The sequence below is a fragment of the Bos indicus x Bos taurus genome, chromosome 3 (genome assembly GCF_003369695.1).
Source record: "Bos indicus x Bos taurus breed Angus x Brahman F1 hybrid chromosome 3, Bos_hybrid_MaternalHap_v2.0, whole genome shotgun sequence".
NCBI classification, from domain to species: Eukaryota; Metazoa; Chordata; class Mammalia; order Artiodactyla; family Bovidae; genus Bos; species Bos indicus x Bos taurus.
This window is the reverse complement of record NC_040078.1, coordinates 87,638,650-87,666,444: the sequence shown is the minus strand read 5'-3', so window position 1 is coordinate 87,666,444 and position 27,795 is coordinate 87,638,650. Positions and strand designations below refer to the sequence as shown.

The 27,795-nt window shown below is 36.8% G+C and overlaps 1 protein-coding gene across 3 annotated transcripts in view; it reads right to left on the bottom strand.

The window, feature by feature from the left end:
* Positions 1 to 27,795, bottom strand: part of OMA1 (OMA1 zinc metallopeptidase) — a 65,270-nt gene that overhangs the window by 13,006 nt on the left and 24,469 nt on the right. For all 3 annotated transcript variants that reach the window (XM_027537110.1, XM_027537112.1, XM_027537111.1), the window contains exons 7-8: positions 25,292 to 25,366; positions 7,862 to 8,011 (exon numbers count right to left, since the gene is read on the bottom strand). In XM_027537110.1, coding sequence (XP_027392911.1) covers positions 7,862 to 8,011; positions 25,292 to 25,366 — 225 coding nt within the window. The remainder of the gene's footprint in view (positions 1 to 7,861; positions 8,012 to 25,291; positions 25,367 to 27,795) is intronic.

Below are 27,795 nucleotides of genomic sequence, written 5' to 3'. Positions count from 1 at the left end.
TGTGCCTGCAACCTCTTTTGTTCCATTAGAGCTGACTTGGCTGGTCGGAGTTCCTTCTTCACTGTTCTACTTAGGTAGATTCCTCCTAAAGACACACGGGGCTTATCTGCTGGCTTAGACAGTAAAGAATCTGCCTGCAATGCAGGAGACCTGGGTTCAATCCCTAAATTGGGCATATGCCCTGGAGAAGGAAATGGCTACCCACTCTTGTACTGTTGCCTGGAGAATTCCATGGACAGAGGAGCCTGGCGGGCTACAGTCCATAAAGTCACAAAGAGTCGAACACGACTGAAGCGACTAACACTTTCACTTTCTGAAGACACAATCAGCTTAGCCTTTTAAGAGAGAGGAGGATATTTCTTCAATTAAAGACACTTCTCAGGTTGCTGAAGAACTGGATCTTTGGCAGAGTGCCGTCTCACCACCTCACAATCACTTGCTGGCTATGAGGGGGAAAACCACATCCCCAAAGGAGGGGTTACGGTATCACCCTCCAAACCCTCTGATCAAATGTGACATCACTGAACATGGAGCAGCCAGATTAAGAGACTCCTGATGTGAAGCCATATGAAGCTTAACTGCACCACCTATAAAATATTCTTGCCAAAAGTTAACTTCCACTTATAGGCATACAGAGAAAGAGGCTGGTCAAGGCCACAAAGAAGTAATCAGATAAATCCAGAATGTGGGTCTAGATTTATTCAACACATCAATAACATGTTTAAAAACAAACAAAGGGCAGGGAGACTGTTCTAAAATCACAGACTTAAGGGACAAAGCAGGGAAATGCTATATGGATTTGTTGGATTTGAATAAACTAATTATAGAACTATATTTTGGGATGATATTTGAGTATACAAAGGATATTTAACTTTATTAAGGGGAAATTACTTAGTTTTCTTAGCTATGATGGTGGTATGATTACAGAAGAAAACAGTACTAGTTTCTAAAATGAATATGGAAGTATTAGGAGGGAAAGCCCTCATGTATAAGTTTTGCATTAAAATACTTCAGGGGAAAGAAATAAGAGAAGGGGCAAATGAAGCAAATGTATAAAAAACTTACTACTACTGAATGTGACTGAAAATGGGGGTTCATTAAATTATTCAAATTATTCTCTATCTTTATATATGTTTTAACATTTTTACCATCAAAAATAAAACTAAAAATCTTTTCTTAAAAAAAAAAAACAACCTTACTTTTCCTTTGTCATTTTTACACTTCTATAACTTCAACCTTGATTTTACATCAATATCTTTTAATTCTAAATGGCTCATGAGAGGTTTAAACGTTTTTCCTGAAATATGAAAGCAGTCCCTTTACACCCTCTGAATTTCCAACTCTTTACCTTAATTTCTGAAGGTAAGCATATACTTTTCAAAAGATCTAAAATTTTAGTATCAATAACCTCAGTGCAAAAACTCACTAGAAACAAATTTAAGAGAAAATAAAAAGAATAGTAGGTTACCACTTCAAGGAATAGGAAATACACCAGAAAACACAATACAATGTGTGGCTACTTAAAAACAACCAAAAAACTTGTTTTTATTAGTCTGACAGGATGATCTGACCTGGTGTCTACTTGAAAGGTTAACAGGAGACAATAGGAAACAAAGAGAAAAGCTGTGAAAGACTCTGAAACGGGCAGTAAACGGTCATTCGGTGCCCTGTCAAGTGCATCCTTGGGTATTATCTCTGTCTTTCACAGCCTTAGAGCTACTTTACCACACTGTAAGTTGTAGAAAACTTACAACACTGTAAATGACACTTGGCCACAGAAAAGGAAATGAACGATATCTGGTACTACATATCAAGTAAAACAGCAATTACATATGCATAAAAAATAAACTAAGTTCAAAAGAGAAAAAGGAAAAGGAACAGGAAAAAAATTAATGCCAAAGAAGCCTCATGGTTAGGCTAAAAGCCTCCTTTGAAAACAGAAACCAAGACATTTCAAGGGGAAAAAAAAAATCACCTCCATTTTTTAAACATGTTTTTCTAAAGATATCATTACTTTTCTCCCCCTTCCTCCTAAAAGCAATTTTTTTCTAATAGCCCATTCATTTCAGCCTCAAGTAGATACACATCAAATGCACCATAATATTTTTTAAGGTTTTAAGACAATGGTACTGTCAGGCTTACTGGTTTTATATGATTCAGAGGCCAATTCAATTACAGTAGCTGCTATGATATTTGCCTTTTCCTCGACACTCTTCATGTCAGACAAAATGAAATTCTGTGAGGTGAGCAGTGTGTTTGTGTACATTGGCCAACAACGACATTTCACTTCAATGTTAAACACTCTCATATTTTCTCCTTATGCGATGTATAATATTAATGATTTATGCATTTACTTTGTCCAATTATAAATATGTAAGAATGATTTACACGTGAGTTAAAACCCCCAGCTTCCTGAAAGTTTAAAGAATCTGAAGTAAAATGAGATTAAAATGAATGCATTTATGGTCTGCCACTGAGTGATTCTTGTACCTAAAAATTAAATGTAGTAAATTTGAAACTCAAGATTTAAAAAACAGTTTACAAATAAAGCTGACATTGAAAGTTCTAAGAGTATTAAAAAATAAATCCTATTCAAAATTATGATTATAATAACATAACCCCAGACAAATAGTAATTCCAAATTAAATGCCTTCCCTTTTTACTCTATTATTCTCTATCCCCTTCCCCATGCCAAGGAAAGGATGACAGAGAGTTGGTAAGAGAAGAAATATAAAAAATTTAGTATAAATGTTTTCAGTTGTAAAATAAATCCGCCAAGTAAATTTCAACCCCAGGTTATTATACAATTTTTCTTATTAACATCTATTCATATAGTATAATGATACTTACAGAAAAAATTAAATAAGGTTATCTCTTTCAAGGATTATGTATGGTATATATAAATTTAAAATTTGAATATAATTTTAAAATTGTCATACTATTAAACATCAACAGGTTGATATAACATCTGTTCTTCAATTTTTCACCCAAGTTGTTATGGTAACGGAATATGTGGGATATGTGTTTCCTAAATTTAACTGATTATTTCAAGTAAATAAAATTATAACATACCGTATCATTAACTACAAATAATATCATTACTATAACTCTTTATTTATCCTTTTTAAATACTAGTGGATCACAGGACTATATTTAACTAGGCATTTACACATGCATTATCTCAGAATTCACATTTTTTTAAAAAGCAAGGATATTTTTTTCCAATTTGGAGGCTTGATTTAGAAACAAAACAAAAAAAGGAATTGGCTTATTTTCTGAACAATATACTAAACCAAAACACTCCAAAATTACATGATTATACTGTTTTGTAGGAGCTGTAGATTACACTCTTTTCAAATACAACACAGATCCTGTTATTCCTCTAGTCCTCAGCTCAAAACACTCCACTGAGGCTCTCTTCAGTCATGTCCGACTCTGTGTGACCCTATGGACTGTAGCCCACCAGGCTCCTCAGTCCATGGAATTCTCCAGGCAAGAATACTGGAGTGTGTTGCCATGCCCTCCTCCAGGAAATCTTTCTGACCCAGGGGTGAAACCTGAGTCCCCTACAACTCCTGCACTGCAGGCAGATTCTGTATCACTGAGCCACCAAGGAAGCCCCCACTGCTGCTCCATCTCTGAGTAAAACCTAGGCCCCCCTCTTTTTTTTGGTGGGCCTATAAAACCTGCTCCCTCCACCTTCCCTTGTTTAACCCCAAGCAGCTACATTGGTTTCTTTGCTGGTCCTCAAATATAGCTGGCTCACTCCTGCTCAAGGACTTGTACTTACTATTCCCTCTGCCTGGACAGCTCCTCCTCCCAGGAAGCTACATGGCTCACTCTTTCCCTTATTTCAAGTCTTCCTTCAAATACCTTCTTCCCAGTAAAACCTTCTCTGACCCAATCCCATTTCAAACAGCTATTCCAGCAACCATGACTACCTCTGCTCACACATTACCTATCTGCTATGGAATGAACTGTGTCATCTGGGAATGTGTATGCTGAAGCTCTAATTCCCATTGTGACGGTATTTAGAGATGGGGCCTCTGGGAGGTAATGTTTAGATGAGGTCATGAGGGTATGACCCTTGTGACGGAACAGTGCCTCCTAAGAAGAGGAAGAGACACAAAAAGCAATCACTCTTTCTATACCACGCGGGACACAGCGAGAAGACAGCTACATACAAGACACGAAGAGAGACCTCACCAGAAACTGAACCGGCCAGAACCTTATTATTGAACTTCCAGCCCTCAGAATTGAGAAAAGTGTATTTCTGCTGCTTAACGCAGAACCCTGATCTTGTACTTTTAGCCTTCAAATCTGTGAATAAATTAATTTCTGTTGCTTAAGCTACCAAGTCTATGGATTTTGTTATGGCAGCCCAAGATAATACACAATTCCTCCTTCTTTATTTCCCTCCCTTACATTTATTACTAACATGCAATATACTGGTGATTTATTCTGTATATTACTAATTTATTCTATTCACTGTCTCTCACCCTTTACTGCCAAATAAACTTCCTGAGGGCAGGGGGTTTTGTCTATTTTGGTCACAACACCTACAATACCTATAATCTAGCACGTAAGAGGTAATCAATAAATATTTGTTGAAAAATGCTCAAATATAGATTTAAAACATCATAAACATTAATATGCTATGGTAAGACAATACACTTCTGTAATGATCTACAGGAAAACAATAAAAAAGAAAAATATACAATCTTCAAAAACTTAAATTTTAAAACATCAAAGTTACCAAGATTTGTATTCTCAGAGGACCAAAGAACCTCATTTTCCTGACTTTCTTGGTCTTTTCCTACGAACCTAATCTACTACAGGCTCTTCCTCCTACCAATTAAGCATGGACTCTACCTAACACAGCAAAGTGTCCAAGAGCACTTCCTGTGCTTACCTCCTAAGTGAACTCACTCACTCTCACCACTTCAACTACCAGCATTTCCTGGTGATTCTGAAATCCTCACCTCTGACCGAGACACCTCTGCACACTGGTGCCCAACCACCCTTTAGATGTACATCACTGTCTGAAACGGCAGAGGACAGGAGCTTTAGGTGCAACCCAACACTGTCCTCACTTTAGTAGGAAAGAAACCTTAAAGAAAATCTAACCCAAAAAAGATAGTCTCTAAGATGACACAGACTCACATAATTCCAGATACTGCCTGAGGAATCGTTTTCTTTCATTACAGAAATTAGACCTATGATAGTAGGGAATTCCGATCTCTGAATTATGACTATGTATTCTAATTAACAATATACTCTTCTACTATCAGTTTCACTTCAATCACTGAATTACTCCCAATATTGTAGTAGAGTTTTATTACCTTCAAATTGAATTTAATCACTTGGGGGGAAAAATACAAGAAACTGTATGAGGTTTTCAAATTAAGCTTCCGAACTAGAATAGTTTATTTTTAGAAGAAAAATATCTCTTAATTTTTTCTTCGTCACTGGCTTCCAAATAACATATCTGTTTCTCCAACCATTTTTTTTTTCATACTCACTACTCAATTTATTATTATTTTAAAGACTTCTCTAAAGAACATTTACTACTTCTTTAAAGATCATTAGTTATCTGATGATGAAACAAAAACCCGGAATTTAGGACAGGCTTCAGATAAAAGTTAGGTAGAACTCATTATCCAGTTTAAGCAAACCATGTATTTTTAGAATTTCATTAAGCAAAAAGCAAAGGAAATTCTAAGAGAAAACCATATGGTTATTATGGATTTAGAGATAGGTTAAGCCATTCCCAGGGTAGTATGAGGTTCCTGGGTCTGGGGTGCCACTAAGAAGACTCTCAGAGTCAGCGCTCTTCAATACAAATCAGCTACTTATGAAACTGACTGTCCCAGTCCCATGTTGTCTCTCAAGGGGAATAACTACTACACGTTATATCAAGTAAATTTCACTGCTCTTTCTTTCTCACGTATTTTTCCTTAAAGTTAAGAGTATAAATGAAATGTATTTAGGATAGGTCTCAATAACCTATGTCTGGCTGACCCGGTGCTCACAAAAGGCATAAAGTAAGCTCAAAAAATCAACAAATCCAGTCATCATTCTTTTCAAAATACATCCAAAATCTGACCATTTCTCTCCCACTCTTCTGCCTCCATCATCTCTAACCAGGATTACTGCAAGAACCTCTTAAATAGGCTTCCTGATTCCACCCTTGCTCCCCTATAGTCCACAAAAGAGACCCGGTGATCACTATAAAACACTTGAGCCAGATCAAGCCTCCTCTGCTCAAAGCCCTCGCTTAGCTTCCCATATCACTTGAAATAAGAATCAAGACCTTACAGTGGTTTAGAAGACGCCTCACACCTCAACCATTCTCCCCTCCCTTACTCCATTCAGCCCCAGTGTCTTGCTATTCCTTGAATATACCAAGCAAGCACAGTCTCACTTCCGGTCCTGGGCATTAGCTGCTTCCTCAGCCTAGAAGACTCTTCCTCCAGATATCCACAGGACTTGCTCCCCTGCTTCTTTCCAAATTCTGTGTATTAAGGTCTTCCTTGACAAATGAACACTGACTAGTATACCTTCTGTTGCCCAGGCCTCTCTCCCACCTTTCATCCGCTTTGTTTTTCTGCAATGTGCTTATAACTGCTTGACATACTATATGTATGTTTGTTGGCTTGTTTATTATTTGCATTCCTTAACTAGAATGTTAGCTCTAAGAAAACAAGAGGCTGCTTTGTTCCTTGCTCACTCCCCGGCACAATACAACACAGAACAGTACATTAGCAATGAATATTAATAAATGTTGATCATATGAATAAATGAATGAATCTTGTGGTAGTTTCTTACCACAAATAAGAGGCTTACCCCCAAAATACGGTTATTATTATTACACCAAGTAATAAGGTTATTCTTCCTTCACAATGTATACCATTGTATTCTACTTTTCTTATGATAAATAATATTCCTTATTATATTAAGAATCATTTTTTACTTATTTTAGCATCTTAAAATATCAAGACTATGTATTATTTCTTTTGCATCTTTCTTATAGCAGGTACTCAATGTTTGTTCTTCTGAATTTGAAGTCATATTTAAAGAGACGTTTATAATATATCTGTATCTGTTGTGTTATCCCTTTAGCAATTAGCCCAAGACTAATTCTTAAATTGGTAACGAATATTCTGCTTTTAAGCACATGAGGCAGAAGAGAGGATGCAGGCTGCCTTAGAGACGACTGACATTCATTTTGTACCTATGTGGAAAGCACTTCTGAATATGTTAAATCAAAAGAGTTTTAGAAGAGAGTGAATACTACTTGGGAGAAAGCTGTTTCAGCTTGATCCATTAATGAATTCTACAAAGGAAAAAAAAAAAAAAAGAGCACACAGCACACACTTTATTCTATCTTTTAAGAGAACTAACCAGAAAGCAAACTAATCTGAAGGTTTTTTTTTTTTCCCTAAAAAACAAAACAAAACAAATTCCAGCATCACTACTGGAATTAATACTCAACCCAAAATTTCACACAATTCATTAACTGGTATTTTTAATGATAAGCTGAAATCACTAAGATTATGATCAGTATGATGAAAAACATACCTTGACTTTTAGACTTTCACCGAATCAGTTAAAACTAAAAAGTATGATACTAAAAGTGCTAAACCTTGACTATCATGAAAAGTCAACTATACATACCAATTTATTCACCAGGACTTGTGGACTAGCAGGATTTTTTACTTTTCAGTGAAATCCTTTGAAAACTGATGGTAATAAAAATGGTTGACAGGCTAGTGCTCTTTTTCTAGGCACAGGAAGTAACAGTATTAAAAATAAATGATACCATAACAATAAAGTCTTGCCTTATGCAGTGTTAGCTCACCTGAGGTATGAGCCTATCCAAGTGCTCAGCTCGATTGCCATGAGAAGGGTGTGTAGACAACCATTCTGGCAACTTGGGATGACCATGGAGGCTTTCTGCAAATTCCATCTGCTGCCAAAACACTGAACTGGCTCTGACGTCCACACAGGCCTAAAACCAAAATTAATAAAAGCACAACGTAAGCTTAGTAATGAGGACATTATTTTTAAATTACCTTTATGTCATTACATTTCTTAAAAATATTTACCATTATCATTTTAATAAAAGTAAAACGCGCTCATTGCTTAAAAAAAAAAAAACAACAACTCTCAATAATATGGTAAAGCATCCTCCTCCCTCTCCCTCCCACTAGACAACGTCACAATAATCCCACTCCCAAGAAGTGTGATGGATATTAAGAATGTATATTGAGGGCAAAAATCTTCCATACAAATTAAAATTTTTTAGGTTTTCATAAAAAGATTTTAAAATCTAATCTGTTAACAAACTATAATAAAGAAAGTTTACTCTTCATCTATACTACCAGAATAATTAGAGGACCTCAAATAAAGACAGTTACACTTTTATGTGAAATTCCAATTTTATTTGCATTATATCTTACTACAAAAATGGTTCTGCGTTTTAGAATATAAGATTAAAGTGCTGACTCCAGAAAAAATTTAGTGTTTTTATGCTGTTTGATTCCACCCACTATTAGCATTCATTTACATTTAAAATCGGTCATTCCCTCTTGGAAATCTTTTTTAAAGGATATTAAACCTACACTATAGGTTTCATTTGTTGACATTTTTTTGGCCAAAGCTTAACTTCCTCCTTTACAAATTTCTTTTATTGTATTTATTCTTAAGAAGGATTTCACAAGTTTGAAATCAGAGATATTACTCTATGATTTCTTTTTAATACATCTGTTTACATTTACCTCGTCAATTCACTTGAAGTGAACATTTATCAACGTATGAGTAATGTATTTTTTAAATTTATTTACTTTTTAGTTGAAGGATAATTGCTTTACAGAATTTTGTTGTTTTCTGTTAAAGACAGTTATAGTTTTAATGTACACATCAATTTGTCTACTTTTCCTTGAACTTACTGAAGAACATTTGAATTAAGCCATTCAAAATACCTTACAAAAAAATGAATCTTTAAAAAAAAAGATGGGGTATACAGATTTTGTGTATGTGTGTGTACAATTCCATCATATACTCATATACATATACTTATCTATTCATAGATCATTTCTGGAAAGCTATTTAAAAAACATTAATAGTAGCTACCCTAAGAGATAAATGGGGTGTTTGATGGTAGAGGAGGTTATTTCTGAAATGTATTAAAATATATTTATTTTATACTAAAATTTATTTTCTAAATCCTACATAAAGTGATTTAGTAAATATTATTATAAACCTATTCAATTTTTTCACACTTCTTAACTTATTTTTCCTGTAAAAAGTGGCTGGGAAAAAAGTAGTTATATTGTATTTCCCAACCAGTTTTACTTTTGATTAAAACAATTTTTTAAATTACACTGTATTGACTAAAATGTGCTATCAAAAGCCTTAATGTGCTATCAGCCTTAAAACAGTGCAACTGTGACAAACAAAAAGACAAATAAAGAATACTGTACGCTAATTTAGACAGTCAACAACTATGCCACATCATTTTTAATAAACACCATTAAAGCCATTTTTAAATACTCAGAAAATGAAAAGAAAAAATGATTTGAAATTCAAGTAAGTTTTATTCAATGTTTAAAGCAACACCATTCTTTTTTTATTGTGGTAAAATACATATAACAAAGTTGACTATCTTAACCACTTTTAACTATACAGCTCAGTGGTACTGAATACATTCACACTATTGTACAGTCATCTGTACCCATAACTAGACTCATAACTCTTCATCTAGTGAAACGAAACTCTGTACCTATTAAACAACCCTCCATTCTTCCCTCCCCTCAGCCCCAGGCAACTACTATAACAATTCCTGTCTTTATGACTTTGACTACTCTTAAAATACCTCAAATAAATGGATCACACAGTATTTGTCTTTTTACACCTGGCATTTCACTGGGCATAATGTCCTCAAGATTCATCCATGTTATAGCATACTATAGAATTTTCTGCCTTTTTAAAAAGGCTGGATGACATCTCATTGTATGTATGTACCACATTTTGTTTATCCATTCAACAGTCAGTGGGTACTTGGGTTGCTTCCACATTAGCTATTGTGAAAATATTGCTATGAACATGGGTGTACAAATACCTTTTCCAGACCAAGCTTTCAATCTCCCAGGGAATACACCCATAAGTGGAGTTGCTGGATCATATGGTGATTTTAATTTAAAATTTTTTCAGAAACCAACATTTCATTTCCATGGTGTCTGGACCATTTTACACTTCCATCCAATTTCTTCATATCCTCGCCAGCACCTGTTATTTTATGTTATTTTGATAATAGCTTTGCTAATGAATGGTAAGTAGTATCTCATTGTAGTTTTAACTTGCAGTTCCCTAATTATCAGTGGTGTTGAACATCTTTCCATGTGCTTATTGGCAATTCACATAGTTCTTCTCTGGAGAAATGTCTATTCAAGTCTTTTGCCCATTTTTGAATTAGGTTTTTATTGTTGAATTTTAGAAGTTCTCTATATATTCGGATATTAATCCCTTATCAGATACATGATTTGCAAATATTTCCTGCCATTCTGTGAGTTGTCTCTTTTTACTCTGGAGATAGGGCTTCTCTGGTGGCTCAGGTGGTAAAGAATCTGCTTGAGCCCCAGGTTCAATGCCTAGGTTGGGAAGATCCCCTGAAGAAGGAAATGGCAACCCACTCCAGTATTCTAGCCTGGAAAATCCCACAGACAGAGGGGCCTGGTGGGCTACAGCCCATAGGGTCACAAAGAGTTGGACACAACAGAGCAACTAACACTCTGTGAATGGTGTCTTTTGATGCAATTTTTTTTTTAATTTTCATGAAGTCCAATTTGTCTACTTTTTCTCTTGTCAATTGTGCCTTTGGAGTTACATCTAAGAAATCATTTCCAAAACGAATGCTGTGAAGGTTTTTGCCCTGTGCTTTTTTCCTAAGAGTTTTTGTTTTAGGTCTTACACTTAGGTCCAAGTTAGTTTTTGTATACAGTATTAATAAAGGTCCAGCTCCACTCTTTTGTGGAGAAATCTGTACGCAGGTCAAGAAGCAACAGTTAGAACTGGACATGGAACAATGGACTGATTTCAAATTTGGAAAGGAATACATCAAAGCTGTATATTGTCACCCTGCTTATTTAATTTATATGTAGAGTACATTATGCTTCATGCTGGATTTGATGAAGCACAAGCTGGAATCAAGACTGCAGGGAGAAATACCAATTACCTCAGATATGCAGATGACAGCACCCTTATGGCAGAAAGTGAAGAGGAACTAAAGAGCCTCTTGATGAAAGTGAAAGAGGAGAGTGAAAAAGTTGGCTTAAAACTCAACATTCAGAAAAGTAAGATCATGGCATCTGAACCCATTTGCCAATTCATGACAAATAGATGGGAAAACAATGGAAACAGTGACAGACTTTATTTTCTTAGGCTCCAAAATCACTACAGATGGTGACTGCAGCCATGAAATTAAAAGACGCTTGCTCCTTGGAATAAAAGCTATGACAAGCCTAGACAGCATATTAAAAAGCAGAGACGTTACTTTACCGACAAAGGTCCGTACAGTCAAAGCTATGGTTTTTCCTGTGGTCATGTATGGATGTGAGAGTCGGACTACAAAGAGAGCTGAGTGATAAAGAACTGATGCTTTTGAACTGTGGTATTGGCGAAGACTCTTGAGAGTCCCTTGGACTGCAAGGAGATCAAACCAGTCCATTCTAAAGGAAATCAGTCCTGAATATTCACTGGAAGGACTGATGCTGAAGCTGAAACTCCAATACTTTGGCCACCTGATGCGAAGAATTGACTCATTGGAAAAGACCCTGATGCTGGGAAAGATTGAAGGCGAAAGGAAAAGGGAATGACAGAGGATGAGACGGTTGGATGGCATCACCGACTCTATGGACATGAGTTTGAGCAAGCTCCAGGAGTTGGTGATGGACAGGGAAGCCTGGTGTGATGCAGTCCATGGGGTCGCAGAGAGTCAGATGTGACTGAACTGAACTGATCCTCTTTTTTTAAGAATTATTTCCTGAAAAGATTGTCCTTTACCCATTTTCCACTTTTGGCAAAAAATCATTTGACCATATGCATGACGGTTTAATTCTGGGCTATCTACTCTATTCTATTGGTCTATAAGTCTTTCATACTAACACCACACTGCTTGGATTACTGCACACTTGTAGAGTAAGTTCTGAAATCAGGAAACATGAGTCTTCAAGTTTTGTTCTTTTTCGAGATTGTTTTGGCTACTCAGGTTCCTCAAGATTGTATATGAATTTTAGGATAGGTTTTTCTCTTTTTTCGGCCATGCCATGTGGCACGTGGAACTTCCCTGATCAGGGACTGAATCTGAAACCCCTGCAGTGGAAATGTGGACTCTTAGCCACTGGATCACCAGGGAAGTCTCTAGGATGGGTTCTTTTATTTCTCAAAAAAAAAAAAGATCACTGGCATTTTACAGAGATTACACTGAATTTGTAGATTGGTTTGGGTACTGACATTTTAGCAATATTGAGTTTCACAATCCATAAGTACAGGATGTTTTTCCATTCATTCATGTCATCTTTAAGTTGTTCCAGAAATGTTTTGTAGTTTTCACTGTACAAGCCTTTTCCCTCCTTAGTTAATTCCCAAGTCTTTTACTCTTATGGGTGCTATTACAAATGGAATTATTTTTGTAGTTTTCATTTTTAGATTATTCACTGTTCATGAATAGAAATACAACTGATTAGTGTGTGCTGATTTTGTAGCCTGCTACTTATTAGTTTAAACAGCTTTTTTGGTAGAGTCTTTAGGATTTTCTACACACATATCATCTTACTTCTTCTTTTCTAATTGGATGCTTTTTATTTCTTTTTCTTGCTCTGGCTAAACGTTCTACTACTACTATGTTGAGTGGAAGTGAAACTGGGCATCCCTGTCTTGTTCTTGATCTTAAAGGAAGTTTTCAGTCTTTGCTGCTGTGTTTTTCATGTATGGTTTTCATTGCAGTGATACAGTTTTCTTTTTGTCTCTATTTTGTTGCCTGTTCCTTATCATGAAAGGGTGCTGAATTTTGTCAGATGTTTTTTCTGTATTAGTTAAGATAATCACACAGCTTTTTTCCTTCATTTTGTTGATAATAGCATATCATTGATTAATTTTTGTATATTGACCCATTCTTGTATTCCAGGGATAAATCTCATTTTGCCACAGTGTATAATCCTTGTAATAGGCTTCTGAATTCTATTTGCTAGTATTCTTTTGAGAATCTTTGCACTGATGTTCATAGTAGTAGCTAGTAGCTCAGTCGTGTCCGACTCTTTGCGACCCCATGGACTGTAGCCTATCAGGCTCCTCCGTCCATGGGATTTTCCAGGCAAGACTGCTGGAGTAGATTGCTATTTCCTTCTCCAGGGGATCTTCCCGACCCAGGAATCGAACCCGGGTCTCCCACATTGCAGGCAGATGCTTTACCTTCTGAGCCACCAGGGAATCCTTCTTTTCTTGTTCATCTTTGTCTGGCTTTGATATTAGGATTATATGGGTTTCACAGACAAGGAAGTATTCCCTCCTCTTCAATCTTATTAGGAAATTTGAGAAGTAATGATATTAATTCTTTAAATATTTGGCAGAATTCTTCAGTGATGCTATCAGATCCAAGACTTCACTCTGTTGGAAGATTCTGATCATTGACTCAATCTAATTACTAGTTATGTGTACTAAGTCACTTCAGTCATGTCCAACTATTTGCGACCCCATGGACTGTAGCCCACCAGGACCCTTTGTCTATGGGATTTTCTGGGCAAGAATATTCGAACAGGTTGCTATGCCCTCCTCCAGGGAATGTCCCCAATTCAGAGGTCGAACTTGTGTCTCTTACGTCTCCTGCAATGGCAGGCAGGTTCTTTACCACTAGCACCAGTAGTTACAGGTCTATTCAGATTTTCTATTTCTCCATGATTTAGTCTTGGTAGGTTTTGTGTTTCTAGGGATTTGTCCATTTCATCTAGGCTATCCAATCTGGGGCAAACAATTGTTCACAGCACACTATTATAATCTTTTTATTTCTACAAAATCAGTAAAAGTGTCCCCAACTTCATTTCTGATTTTAGTAATCTGAGTCATCTTTATATTTTTATTAGTCCAGCTAGTTCATGATTTGTCAATTTTGTTTATCTTTTCAGAGAACAAAATTTTGGTTTTGTTGATTTTTCTCTGTTGTTCTTCTATTCTCTATTTAATTTATCCCCACTCTAATCTTTTTTAAATTTCCTTCTACTAGCTCTGAGTTTAGTCTATTCTTTTTCTAGCTAAGTTGTAAAGTTAAGTTGTATATTTGAGAGCTAACTTTGGGTATATTGTTTTCATTTTCATTCATCTCTATATTTATTAATTTCCCTTGTGATTTCTTCTTTAAATTCTTTGACTGTTTAAAAGTATACTGTTTAGTAGAGGTCTAACACTATGCTACTAAACAACCAATGGATCACTGAAGAAATCACAGAGGAAATCAAAAAATATCTAGAGATAAGTGAAAATGAAAATACAATGGACCAAAACCCATGGGACACAGCAAAAGCAGTTCTAACAGGGCCATTTATAGTGATACACACTTACCTCAAGAAACAAGAAAACTCTCAAATAAACAACTCTGACTTACACATAAAGAAACCAGAGAAAGGGGAATAAAATCCAAAACCCAAAATTAGTAGAAGGAAAGAAACAGCAACAAAACAAAAACCAATGGGGAAAAAAAAAATCAATGAAACTAAGAGCTGCTTCTTTGAAAAAATTAACAAACTGATCAACCTTTAGCCAGACTCAAGAAAAAAAAGGGGGGGAGAGGACTCAAATCAATAAAATTAGAAATGAAAAAGGGGAAGCTACAACCAATATCACAGAAATACAAATGATCATAAGAGACTACTACAAACAAGTATATGCCAATAAAATGGACAACCTGGAAGAAATGAACAAATTCTTAGAAAGGTACAATTTCCCAAGATTGAACCAGGAAGAAACAGAAAATATATTACCAGTAATGAAATTGAATTAATAATTTAAAAACGTCCAACAAACAGAAGTCCAGAACCAGAGGGCTTCACAGGTGAATTCTACCAAAAACATAGAGAAGAGTTAACACTTATACTTCTGAAACTATGCCCAAAAACCGAAGAGGAAGGAACACCTCCTAATTCATTCTGTAAGGCCAGCATCACCCTGACACCAAAAACTAGATGAAGATCTCACATATACACAAAAATTACAGGCCAATGTCACTGATGAACATGATGCGAAAATCCTCAACAGAATACTAGCAAACTGAATCCGACAATACATTAAAAAGATCATTTACCATGACCAAGTGGGATTTATCCCAGGGATGCAAGGATTTTTCAATGTCCACAAATAAATCAATGGCATACACCACATAAACAACAACAACAAAAATCCCAGTGCCCTGGGGCAGTAGGAGGTGAACCACACATGTAGTGCTCCTACATTTCTAGGAGCTGCCCAAGGGACTAGCCACTGTCACATCTATCTAAGGCACTGATAGACTCTAGAGTACTTTAGATGCCTGGGGAGCATGGGGACCAAAGACAGATTCAGACTAGCCTGAATGTTTGAGAGGTTACCTAAGTCTCTGGCTGGGCTGATCAGCAAAGATCTCCTCCTGTTTGAGGCCAGTCTGTGAAGACTGAAAGCAGTGGTTGTTTTTTCCATTGTGAAGATACCAATACCATAAGTCAAGAGAAATGAAGAAATGGGGAAATGAGTCCTGAAGGAACAAGCTAAATCTCCAGAAATCAACCCTAATGACGATTTACCTGATAGAGAATTCAAACCAGCCATTATAAAGCTGCTCATCGAGGTCAGGAGAAATGCATGAATTGCAGCCAAGAGATAGAAATTACTAGAGTACCAAACAAAAATCTTGGAACTGAAGAATACTATAAATAAACTGACAAATTTCAGTAGAGGGATTCAACATCAGACTAGATCCAGAAAGGATCAGTGAACTCGAAGACAAGGCATTAGAAATCATCTCATGAAGAAGGCTTAAGGAATTTATGCAATATTACCCATCAGCAGACCAATTTATACATTACAGAAGTCCCAGAGGAAGAGAGAAAGAGAAATGCGGCAGAAGAAAAGTATCTCTAAATCTTAGTCTTTCTATTCACCTAGACTCTCCAACCAAACTCCTGCCAGATACCATGTTCTCTAAGAGGTAAATTCTGACACTAGCAGTTCTGAATTTTTCTTTGGAATGGCAACAACACCCTACACTTATCTGAGTCATTCTGGCATTCTCCCTTGTATTCTACATAGACATGTGGTAGATAAAACAGCCATCTGAGATAACACTATAAAGAACTGTAGCAGAAGGGTAACTGGATTCTTAGATGTAGAAGAATACACTGAGGCTATAATAAAATTAAATTTAAAGGAACTGAAAACATATATAAAAATGGTCATTTTACGGACAACAGGACAGATGTCCAAAACTGTTCCTAGCAGGTTAAAGTATTGGGTTGACCAAAAAGTTTGTTCGAGTTATTCCATACCATCTTACAGAGCAAAACTTTTGGCCAAACCAATATTATCAAAAAGTTCCATTTCAGAAGTAGGAGGAGAAAACTTTATTATCTGTGAGCCCTTTGACAAGTTACTTGCTTTCTCCATCCCTCAGTTTCATCCATAAAAATGAGAGATTAATTGTACTTCACAGGGTTGCTATGAAGATTAAAAGAGGTAGCATATTTAAAAACACTCAGAACATGAGCAATACATAAAGAAATGTGAACTATTATTATCACTGTTGTCAAAAATCATCATCATTGTTACCATCACTACCATTACCATCATCATCTACCAGGATGTCTCAGTTTATTTCAGTCTCTTACAGGTTCCTTTTGCCAATATCGTACCACTTGTTAAAGCTCACCTTATAACCCACTTCTTGTTTAAACAATATTCTCCAGTCAATAATTAAAAACTGCTCTTTTACAACCAACTAAATGTGACATAGTCCTGAGATGGTTATTGCTAAACTATTCTCAATATGTGCCAATCCCACTCACTTAAAAAGAAAAACAATGACTTATCAAAACCAATTTTATGTACCCTAACAAAGAGGAAAAATGACAACTTCCATTATTCTATAATTCATTTCATTTTAAAGTTTTCTGCATTTTTGATTGCCAACATGTCAGTTCTACATAATTTTAATAAATTTTCATGCATTTATTTATCTATCCTAAAATGTTTTATCATAAGATTCAAAAACTTGTGCTGAAATCAGAGCAACTAAAAAAAAATTAAATGAAATCACAACAGCTTGTCTCTTTTCTCTAGGTGAAACAATCAGGTTCAAAATAAGATGTAATCTATAACACGTGCATTAGGGGAGCTGACTTCATGGCACACCTAGTAAATGAGACGTTCTCATTTATTATTTTTTCTTTCTTAAATAAATCACTAAAAACATAAGACTTTAACACAAATAGGACACAAAGATAGTCAGTTCGCTATGTAAAAGGCCAGATTACCAACCTGGAAAACTGAGACCTGAATTCTAGCCCTGGCTCTTGCTGTAGTACTAACTGCGTGCTAAGTCACTTCAGTTGTATCCAACTCTACGACTCTATGGACTCCAGCACACCAGGCTCCTCTGCCCACGGGATTCTCCAGCAAGAATACTGGAGTGGGTTGCCATGGCCCTGATCTTCCCGACCCAGGCACGGAACCTGCGTGTGCTTCATCTCTTGCACTGATAGGCGGGTTCTTCACCACTAGTGCCACCTGGGAAGCGCATAACAAGGGAACCCACTCCATTATTCTTGCCTGAACAACTGGATAGAGGAGCCTGGTGGGCTACAGTCCATAGGATTGCAGAGTTGGACACAACTGAAACGACTTAGCACGCACACACATACGTATGTTACTGGACAAATCACTGCACCTCTTTGGGCCCTAATTTTCTAATCTGTAAAAGGAGAAGATGGATCAGATTATCTCCAGTTTTCCTTCCTGCTTCAAAAATCTGGGATTCTATAACTTATCATTTTACAGAGAGTTCAGATTTTTTAATTTTCTCACTCCTGCTATGAAAGGAAGTTTTGCTTATTACCTATTGATATTTCCCCCACTAGATGGTGCTATGTGCACAGTTCTTCAGATCACTTGAAGCAATCAGCCAACTATGTTTCTTAAGAGGGGCACTTTCAAGATTTGGGGGCTGGACAATACCTCATTCTGGAGAGCTCTCTGGGCCACTACAGGGTATTTAAGATCCCTGCCCACTGCATGCCCACTAAACATCAGCAATCCTACCTCCACAGTCAGTATGACAATCAAAAATAATCAAGAGGCTGTCCCCCAGCTTAGCACAAACAAAAGAAAACTAGTTTTCTTTCTCATATTTAAGAAACAGATACTCAAAAAATATATGAACATGGTACAGCTTTTTGTGAAATCAAATAAACAAGAGTCATTTCTGTAAATGACGGTAAAGTGTCAAATTCTTTTTACAGGGACAAATGAATAAACACACAACAAAATCAGGCTATCTTTTTGTCAGCTGGACAGTTAGCTGTTACTCTGTGCTTAGGACACCTTAGTTCTATCCGTTTTTACAACTGTATTTGTCATTCTGGTTATTTATATAGTGATAATTTAAAACTTTTTAATTTTTATAAAAATTAAATGAAAAATTAAAACTATAAGAATGCAAATATAAAAAACAAACTCACTCACAGCCAATAGCAGAGTAGACAAAGAGTGTCTCTAGAAGAGAGAAGCTGCTTACCATGAAAGAGGCATCTCGAGTAACTTGATTCTAATGGATTTTCCATATTTCTATTTAGCCCTTGGCCTTAAAAGCTCATAAATCCAATGGGACAGCACATGACCAATAGATCCATCTTTCAGGAACAGTTTCCATTAACCAAGCTCACTAGACAGACGTAAAATCAGAATGCCAACCTATTAGGTGACAGCAGTAACTATCACTACCCAAACCACAAGGGCACAGGGCATGTGTGTCCTCAAGTCAGCATGTTCTCTCCCTCGCAGGCAAGGCAGTCCAGGCAAAGGAAGTCCGACTACAATCAGAAGGTTGCTTGATAAGGAAAGGATTAGGAATAAGAGAATTACGTGATCTGACTATTAAGTGGCAAGAAGTCAACGGAGTCTGATGCATCAGTGTCCAAAAAGAGGACACACGCCACAAATAAGAGTCAAGTTCCGGATACTCAAACTGACCATCGAGGATCAGTTCAGTTCAGTTGCTCAGTCATGTCTGACTCTTTGCGACCCCGTGGACTGCAGCATGCCTCCCTGTCCATCAACAACTCCTGGAATTTACTCAAACTCATGTCCATTGAGTCAGTGATGCCATCCAACCATCTGACTCTCTAAGTTATCCCCTTCTCCTCCTGCCTTCAATTTTTACCAGCATCAAGGTCTTTTCCAATGAGTCAGTTCTTCACATTAGATGGCCAAAGTATTGACAGTTTCAGCTTCACCATCAGTACTTCCAATGAATATTCAGGACTGATTTCCTTTAGGTTGGACTGATCGGATCTCCTTGCTGTCCCAGGGACGCTCAAGAGTCTTCTTCAACACCACAGTTCAAAAGCATCCATTCTTCAGCGCTCAGCTTTCTTTATAGTCCAACTCTCACATCCATAAATGACTACTAGAAAAACCATAGCTTTGACTACCCGAACCTTTGCTGACAAAGTAATGTCTCTGTTTTTTAATACACTGTCTAGGTTGGTCATAACTTTTCTTTCAAGGAGCAAGTGTCTTTTAATTTCATGGCTGCAATCACCATCTGCAGTGAGTTTAGAGCCCCCAAAAATAAAGTCTGTCACTGTTTCCACTGTTGCCCCATCTATTTCCCATGAAGTGATGGGACCAGATACCATGATCTTTGTTTTCTGAATGTTGAGCTTTAAGCCAATTTTTTCACTCTCCTCTTTCACTTTCATCAAGAGGCTCTTTAGTTCCTCTTCTCTTTCTGCCATAATGGTGGTGTCATCTGCATATCTGAGGTTATTGATATTTCTCCCGGCAATCTTGATTCCAACTTGTGCTTCATCCAGTCCTGCATTTCTCATGATGTACTCTGCATAGAAGTTAAATAAGCAGGATGACAATATACAGCCTTGATGAACTCCTTTCCCAATTTAGAACCAGTCTGTTGTTCCATGTCTAGTTCTAACTGTTGCCTCTTGACCTGCATAAGATTTCTCAGGAGGCAGATCAGGTGGTCTGGTATTCCCATCTCTTTAAGAATTTTCCAGTCTGTTGTGATCCACACAGTCAAAGGCCTTGGCATAGTCAATAAAGCAGAAGGAGATGTTTTTCTGGAACTCCCTTGTTTTTTCAATGATCCAACGGATGTTGGCAATTTGATCTCTGGTTCCTCTGCCTTTTCTAAAACCAGCTTGAACATCTGGAAGTTCATGGTTCACATACTGCTGAAGCCTGGCTTGGAGAAATTTGACCATTACTTTGCTATCATGTGAGATGAGTGTAATTGTGTGGTAGTTTGAGCATTCTTTGGCATTGTCTTTCCTTGGAATTGGAATGAAAACTGACCTTTTCCAATTCTGTGACCACTGCTGAGTTTTCCAAATATGCTGGCATAGTGAGTGCAGCACTTTCACAGCATTATCTTTTAGGATTTAAAATAGCTCAACTGGAATTCCATCACCTTCACTACCTCTGTTCATAGTGATGCTTCCTAAGGCCCACTTGACTTTGCGTTCCAGGATGTCTGGGTCTAGGTGAGTGATCACACCATCGTGATTATCTGTGTCGTGGCGATCTTTTTTGCATAGTTCTTCTGCTAATTCTTGCCACCTCTTCTTAATATCTTCTGCTTCTGTTAGGTCCCTACTATTTCTGTCCTTTACTGTACCTATCTTTGCATGAAATGTTCCCTTGGTATCTCTAATTTTCTTGAAGAGATCTCTAGTCTTTCCTATTCTATTGTTTTCCTCTATTTCTTTGCATTGATCACTAAAGAAGGCTTTCTTATCTCTCCTTGCTATTCTTTGGAACTCTGCGTTCAAATGGGCATATCTTTCCTTTTCTCCTTTGCCTTTCGCTTCTCTCCTTTTCTCAGCTATTTGTAAGGCCTCCTCAGACAACAGTTTTGCCTCTTTGCATTTCTTTTTCTTGAGGATAGTCTTGATCACAGCCTCCTGTACAATGTCATGAACCTCCATCCATAGTTCTTCAGGCACTCTATCAGATCTAATCCCTTGAATCTATTTGTCACTTCCACTGCATAATCACAAAGGATTTGATTAGGTCATACCTGAATGGTCTAGTGGTTTTCCCTACTTTCTTCAATTTAAGTCTGAATTTGGCAATAAGGTGTTCATGATCTAAGCCACAGTCAGCTCCCAATCTTGTTTTTACTGACTGTATAGAGCTTCTCCACCTTTGACTGCAAAGAATATGATCAATCTGATCATTTAAAATGCTAAGCAAAGTATAAAAATATAATAAATATTAAATGGCAGATAATGGTGTTACTATCTATAAAGGTGACACAGAATAAAGTGGTAGTATGAACATAATTGAGGTTTTCATACTTATTTCTCCCTTTGGAAGGAAAAGAAATACTTGTATTCAGAGATGGCATTTTTATATCCTAAGTGCTCCATAATAAAGATATTACTTCATCACTATGGATTCATCACTTAACATCTGCAGCAATACTGTTTTCTCCTTTGAACTAAATAAACAAACCATAATATCACAACTGGTAAAAGGTCACTAGTCCACAACACAAAGAAAGTGAAATCATAGTTTTATCTACCCAGATATACTCTTTAAAATATATATAATATGGATTGCATATCATAAATAATCAAAGGAATATCAATATTTCTTTAATAACTTCTCTAGTTTAATTCCTTTTTTTTAATAAAACAGGAAATTTAACTTACCAAATGACCTCAAAAAACAAAACTGACATTTGATTACTCAAAGTAGTAATTTCCAAATCTGACTGGATATCAGAATCACTTGCAGCTCCTAAAGACACTCCAGACTCAGACCTTGGTCACCTAGCTACTGATTCTGAATTTCCAAGGGGGGAGGCTAGAATATGTATTTTTAAAATCTACTCATCAAAAGTAGATTGCCTTTTACACAATAAAAGGCAAGCCACAAAAGAAGAAATTGTTTTTAAAAGAGCCAATGAAAATAAAACATTATGCTCAGCTTTACTGCTAAGCAAGAAAATTCAAGTTTTAAAAGCAATTTTTGAGATCTCATTTTTTGTCCAAATTAACAAAAAAGGTATTAAGAACAGTGCTGTTGAGGGGAGTTTAAAAAGGCATTCTGGTTTTGTCACTGGTAAGACTTGCTAGTAACATTCTGAAATAATTGAGAGTGTCTTTTAAAGTAAACATTGAAATGCCAGCAACCCCACCCTATAGCTATAAAAGCCCAAGGAGCGGAAGGATATGTGTATAAGGTTGTCAATTTCAGAATTATTGCAATAAAAACCGTAACAACAACAAAAACTAGAAGTACCTCCAGAAGTTCATCAATAAGCATATAGTTAAATGAGTTATCCAAATTACAGAATATTAGATAGCTATTTAAAAGACTGCATTAGGGAGTTCCTCTCCTAACAGTGATAGAGACAAGTAGCTTATTATAGCAGACCAAAGTTTCCATCAAAAGTGATTAGAAAATTTGGATAAAACATAAATAACACTTGTTCAAAGGTACTGGAGAGTTATCAAGTCAACCAAGACTAGAAAAGCCAAAATCCCAGAAAGAAGGAAAGCTCACTGAGGTGAGTCTGATCCTCTGTTTCACAATTCCAACCAGCAAATCTTATTAAATTTTAAGCAGTGAAGAGCAAGAGACTAAGAATATATGCAGAAATCAAAAGAAACCCAAGCAGAAGGAGGTAGAAGAGCCTTTGACTGTCTATCAGGACTAGAGAGTCAAAACTTAGAAATCAGACATTTCTCCAAAGAAGACACAGGGATGGCCAAGAAGCTCATAAAAAGATGTTCGATATTATTCACTATAACAGAAATGAAAATCAAAACTACTTTTAGGCATTATCTCACAGCAATTGTAACAGCCATCATCAGAAAAACTACAAACAATAAACGCTGGAGAGGGTGTGGAGAAAAGGGAACCACGCTGCACTGCTGTGGGAATGTAAACTGATATAGTCAGTGTGGAGAACAGCATGGAGATCCTTAACAAGTTACGCCTAACACCACCATGGTGGTGCTTCAGTCGCGAAGTTGTGTCCGACTCTTGCGACCCCGTGGAATGTAGCCTGCCAAGCTCCTCTGTCCATAGGATTTCCCAGGCAAGAATACCAGAATGAGTTGCCATTTTCTTCTCCAAAAACCACCATATGATCCAGTATTCCCACTACTGGGCATGTTGTTGTTGTTAGTTGCTAAGTCATGTCCAGCTCTTTGTGGCCCCATGGACTGCAGCATGCCAGGCTCCTCTGTCATCCACTATCTCCCAGAATTTGCTCAAATTTATGTCTATTGAATCAGTGATGCTATCTAACCTTCTTATCCTCTGCTGCCCCCTTCTCCTGCCTTCCATCTTTCCCAGCATCAGTATCTTTTCCAATGAGTAGGCTCTTCACATCAGGTAGCCAAAGGATTGGAGCTTCAGCTTCAGCATCAAGAAATGAGATGTCGAAATTTATTACACTGTTATAATGAAAAGGTGGTACTGGCTCAAAGATAAATACCGAACCCGTGGAATACAACAGGGAGTCCAAAAACAGACTCACATATAGCCTCCCACATTCATGACACAGAAATTGAAGTTTAGTGGAGAAAAGAAAATCTGCAATAATCAGTGCTGAGTCTATTAGATATCCACATGGGGAAAAAATTATCTTGACCTCTTCCTTATATTTAAAAAAACAAGAAAACTTCTTGGAAATAAAACAGGAACAACTTATTGAAATAAGCAAATATTTCTGAGCCAGAACACAGAAGGCACTTACCTAGAGGGAAAATTTCACAGACCATAGTACATTAAAATTGGGAAATTCTTGAAAGAGTTAACCTGTGGCCCACTATTTGAGAACCCCTTAATCTATGAGGTCTGAGAATTCATTTAATCCTGTTTATGCAACATTCAAAGAACATAGCTTTTTTGGATTTATTGAATTTTTTGAACTTTGAATTTTAATCTCGATTTATGAAATTAAATACATAAAACTCATAATGAGAAATTCAGGTAAGAGTGATTTTCAATAGTTAGGATTTCTGATAACTACTGAAAACTCAACAAAGAATCAAATACAATTTGAATTTAACATTTGAAGTGGCACTGTTTTCACCAATTTTTAAAAATGCAGTTTTACTTCTAATGTTAAATCCTACTAATACACATTTATCACACATGATAAAAAACAGTAGCCAGGCATAAAAGTAGCTTCAAATAAACCCAACATAAACCAAAATAAGACCCCAGAGCTGCTCTCTGTGGCTAGCAAAAATAAGTCATCTGCTATAACAAAAATTATAACCTAAAAGATACAAAGTAATAAGACTGTTCTTCTACCATTTATTTAAATGGTAAAAATTCAGTTTGTTCAGCTGAGATTATAGCTACAACAAGATAAACCCTTTTCCAAGTGGGGAAGAACAGTTGTACATCATCTTATTCAGAAAGCCTCCTTAGATCAGCAAAACAAGGGAAAAGAGTCAAATAAAGATAGCAATAGCTTCCAGAGAGGACAGACTTAAAAAGATAATTGATGACGGGCTTCCCTGGTGGCTCAGTGGTAAAGAATCCACCTGCTAATGCAGGAGACATGGGCTTGATCCCTGGTCCAGGAAGAAGACCCTCCCCGCACCCGCCCCGCCATGCTGCAGAGAGACTAAGCCTGTGCACCGTAACTGCTGAGCCTGTGCTCTTGAGCCCAGGAGCCACAACTACTGAGCCCACATGTGGCAATTTACTGAAGCCCATGTGCCCTAGAGCCCGTGTTCCACAAGAGAAGCCACTGCAATGAGAAGCCCACGCAGCACAATTACAGGGTAGCCCCCACTCGCCACAACTAGAGAAAAGCCCATGCAGCAAAAAAGATCCAGAACAGCCAAGAATAAATAAATAAAATTATTTTTAGAAAGGTATTAGTGAAAAATTATATATAGTCAAACTCTCATTCTACGCCCACGCCAAACCTCGTTAAGACAACATACAATTGTATTTTGTTATATGAAGGAGATAGTGTATTTTCAACTTCTAAACTTTTTACCTTGGCAGCAAGCTGTAGTCCAATTCTGTCAGCTTCAGCCTCCAGCGTTCTACTATATGGTCTATCAAACAAAAACTAAGAAATAAGAAAGAAAGGTTCCATTCAGGCTATTTATTTCATTTAAAAAAGCAACAAAATGAGATTTTTAAAATAAATTTCATGGATTATCTAGGATATAGTTCTTATGCTATGATTAACATTTAAAGCACACCATGGTATAAAACAATACAACCTTTATTTCCCCCATCAGAGATTAATATTTTAAAAATAAGGAACAAATAGGAAAAAACCATGCCTACAAATTTTGGGAGAGTCCATAGTATCAGAGTCCTTTTATTTTTTTCTGATTATAATCTCCACTTACTATGTAGAGGATTCCCTGAGAAAGTTTATTGACATAGGTTTTTTAATTATGGCCAAGAAACATCCTGATCTTTCAGTCTTAAAAGAAAATTGAAAAACTGCAGCTATATACTAGCCAGTGACACTACTAGGAGATTTATTTCAGTTAGAAAATTAACCACATAGCACAATGTTCTTTCTTTGATGTATTATCTTAATTTCTTATTTGTTTTCTAAGTATTGATTAGTTAGGAAAATGAACCTTTCTTCCAACTTCAATAAAAAAATACAAATAGATATTGTAACTTTAATTTTCCTAATTACTTGTATTTATGTGAATGCTTTCCAGTTAAATACTAATTTTCAGTAAGTACTAAAACTTTGTAGAAGATGGATAGGCAGGACTTTTTGAGAAAAGAGCTATTAATTGGGGAAGCAATTAATTACCTGTCAGTGACGGCTAGAAATAACTAAGTCGATCTAGTCCACAGTACATGACCATTAGGTATGACTTGCTTCCTTCTCGATCATGTCTGTTTCAGATTGCTGAGCTGTATTATATACTGGCTTCATCACCAAAAGCTGTTCCACAGGTGTCCCCACAAACTGACTGGCACTAATAGTATAACTACTATAAACTGATGAAAAACACTGGCTTTGAAAGGAGAGAAACATGTTCAAGCCTGAGTGCTTATTAACTATTACCTCTGGGCTGTATTTTTCCACCCTTCTAAGCCCAATAGTACCATATGTAAAATGAAGCAGTGACTTCATATAGTGGCAAAGTATAGCAGTACTTCATATAGTACCAAACTCCTAGAGTTGCAGAGGGTTAAAATGAGCAAGTAATAACTCCTATTTGTTGAGTCCTTACTTTATACCAGGTGCTGGGCTAAATGCTTTCAACCGGTGGTTATCAACAGAATGTGATTTTTATCCCTTGGGGACATTTGGAAATGTCTGGTGATATTTTTGACTGTCACAGCTGCAGCTAGGGGTGGGAAGAAGTGGGGAGAGCTACTGGCATCTAGTGGGTGAAGTGAAGTCACTCAGTCGTGTCCGACTCTTTGCGACCCCATGGACTGCAGCCTGCCAGGCTCCTCTGTCCATGAGATTTTCCAGGCAACAATACTGGAGTGGGCTGCCATTTCCTTCTCCAGGGGATCTTCCCAACCCAAGGATCAAACCCAGGTCTCCCGCATCGTAGGCCGATGCTTTTACCATCTGAGCCACCAGGGAAGTCCCTATCTAGTGGGTAGAGGCATCTAAATGTGTGGAGGCTACTAAACTTTCTGCAATGCAGAGGACAATTCCCCACAACAAAGAATTATCTTGTCAATTCTTTGTTAATTCAAAATGTGAATAGTGCTTATATTGAGAAATACTGCTTTAAATGTTATCATTAAACCTTCAGTAATGCTTTGAGTTAGCCACTACTACTATCTGAACTTACAGATAAAGAAACTGAGACCTATAACAAGTGCAGCCATCTGTTGAAGTTCTACAGAATTTAAATCTAATAGAGATTAAATTCAAACATAGATCCATCTGATGAGAGCCTGTATTCTTAGCCCCTGTACAAAATTAAGTTACAGTGTTTATCGTGGTGCCTACCATATAGTATGTACTCAATACATGCTAGCTACTGTATTACTAATAGCTCTCAAAACCTTAACTGGTAGCGCTCTATGAGGGCTGCTACACTATATCCAAATGGTTAAGTGAGAGCCCCTCCTTCTTCCTTCCTCTCTTCCTTTCTCTGACAAAAGAATGTCAGCATTTCCCCCTCAATAACTTCACTATCAGAATCCTCTCTGCCCTCCCATCACCATGAGCAAGACTTCTAGAGAAAGAAGCATTTCCTCATCACCAAAATTATTGGGAGGGGGCCTTGATTCAGAGCAAAAAAATAGAGGAAAAAAAAAAGAGTTCAAACAGAAGTAATCCTTACTTGAGTTTCAGTGTAATTATTAAAGAATTATACTCAAGCAACAGGATCATCAAGCATTTCAACAGAGAAACAGCTTCCAGTTATCTTCCTTATGACTTAATCTTCTGATTCCATTACACAAAATGCTATCTACTGATAAATGGTGGAAAACCTGCATTACCTTCTTTGACTTCCCAGCACATGAACGATAAAAATAAAATTCAAAATATGA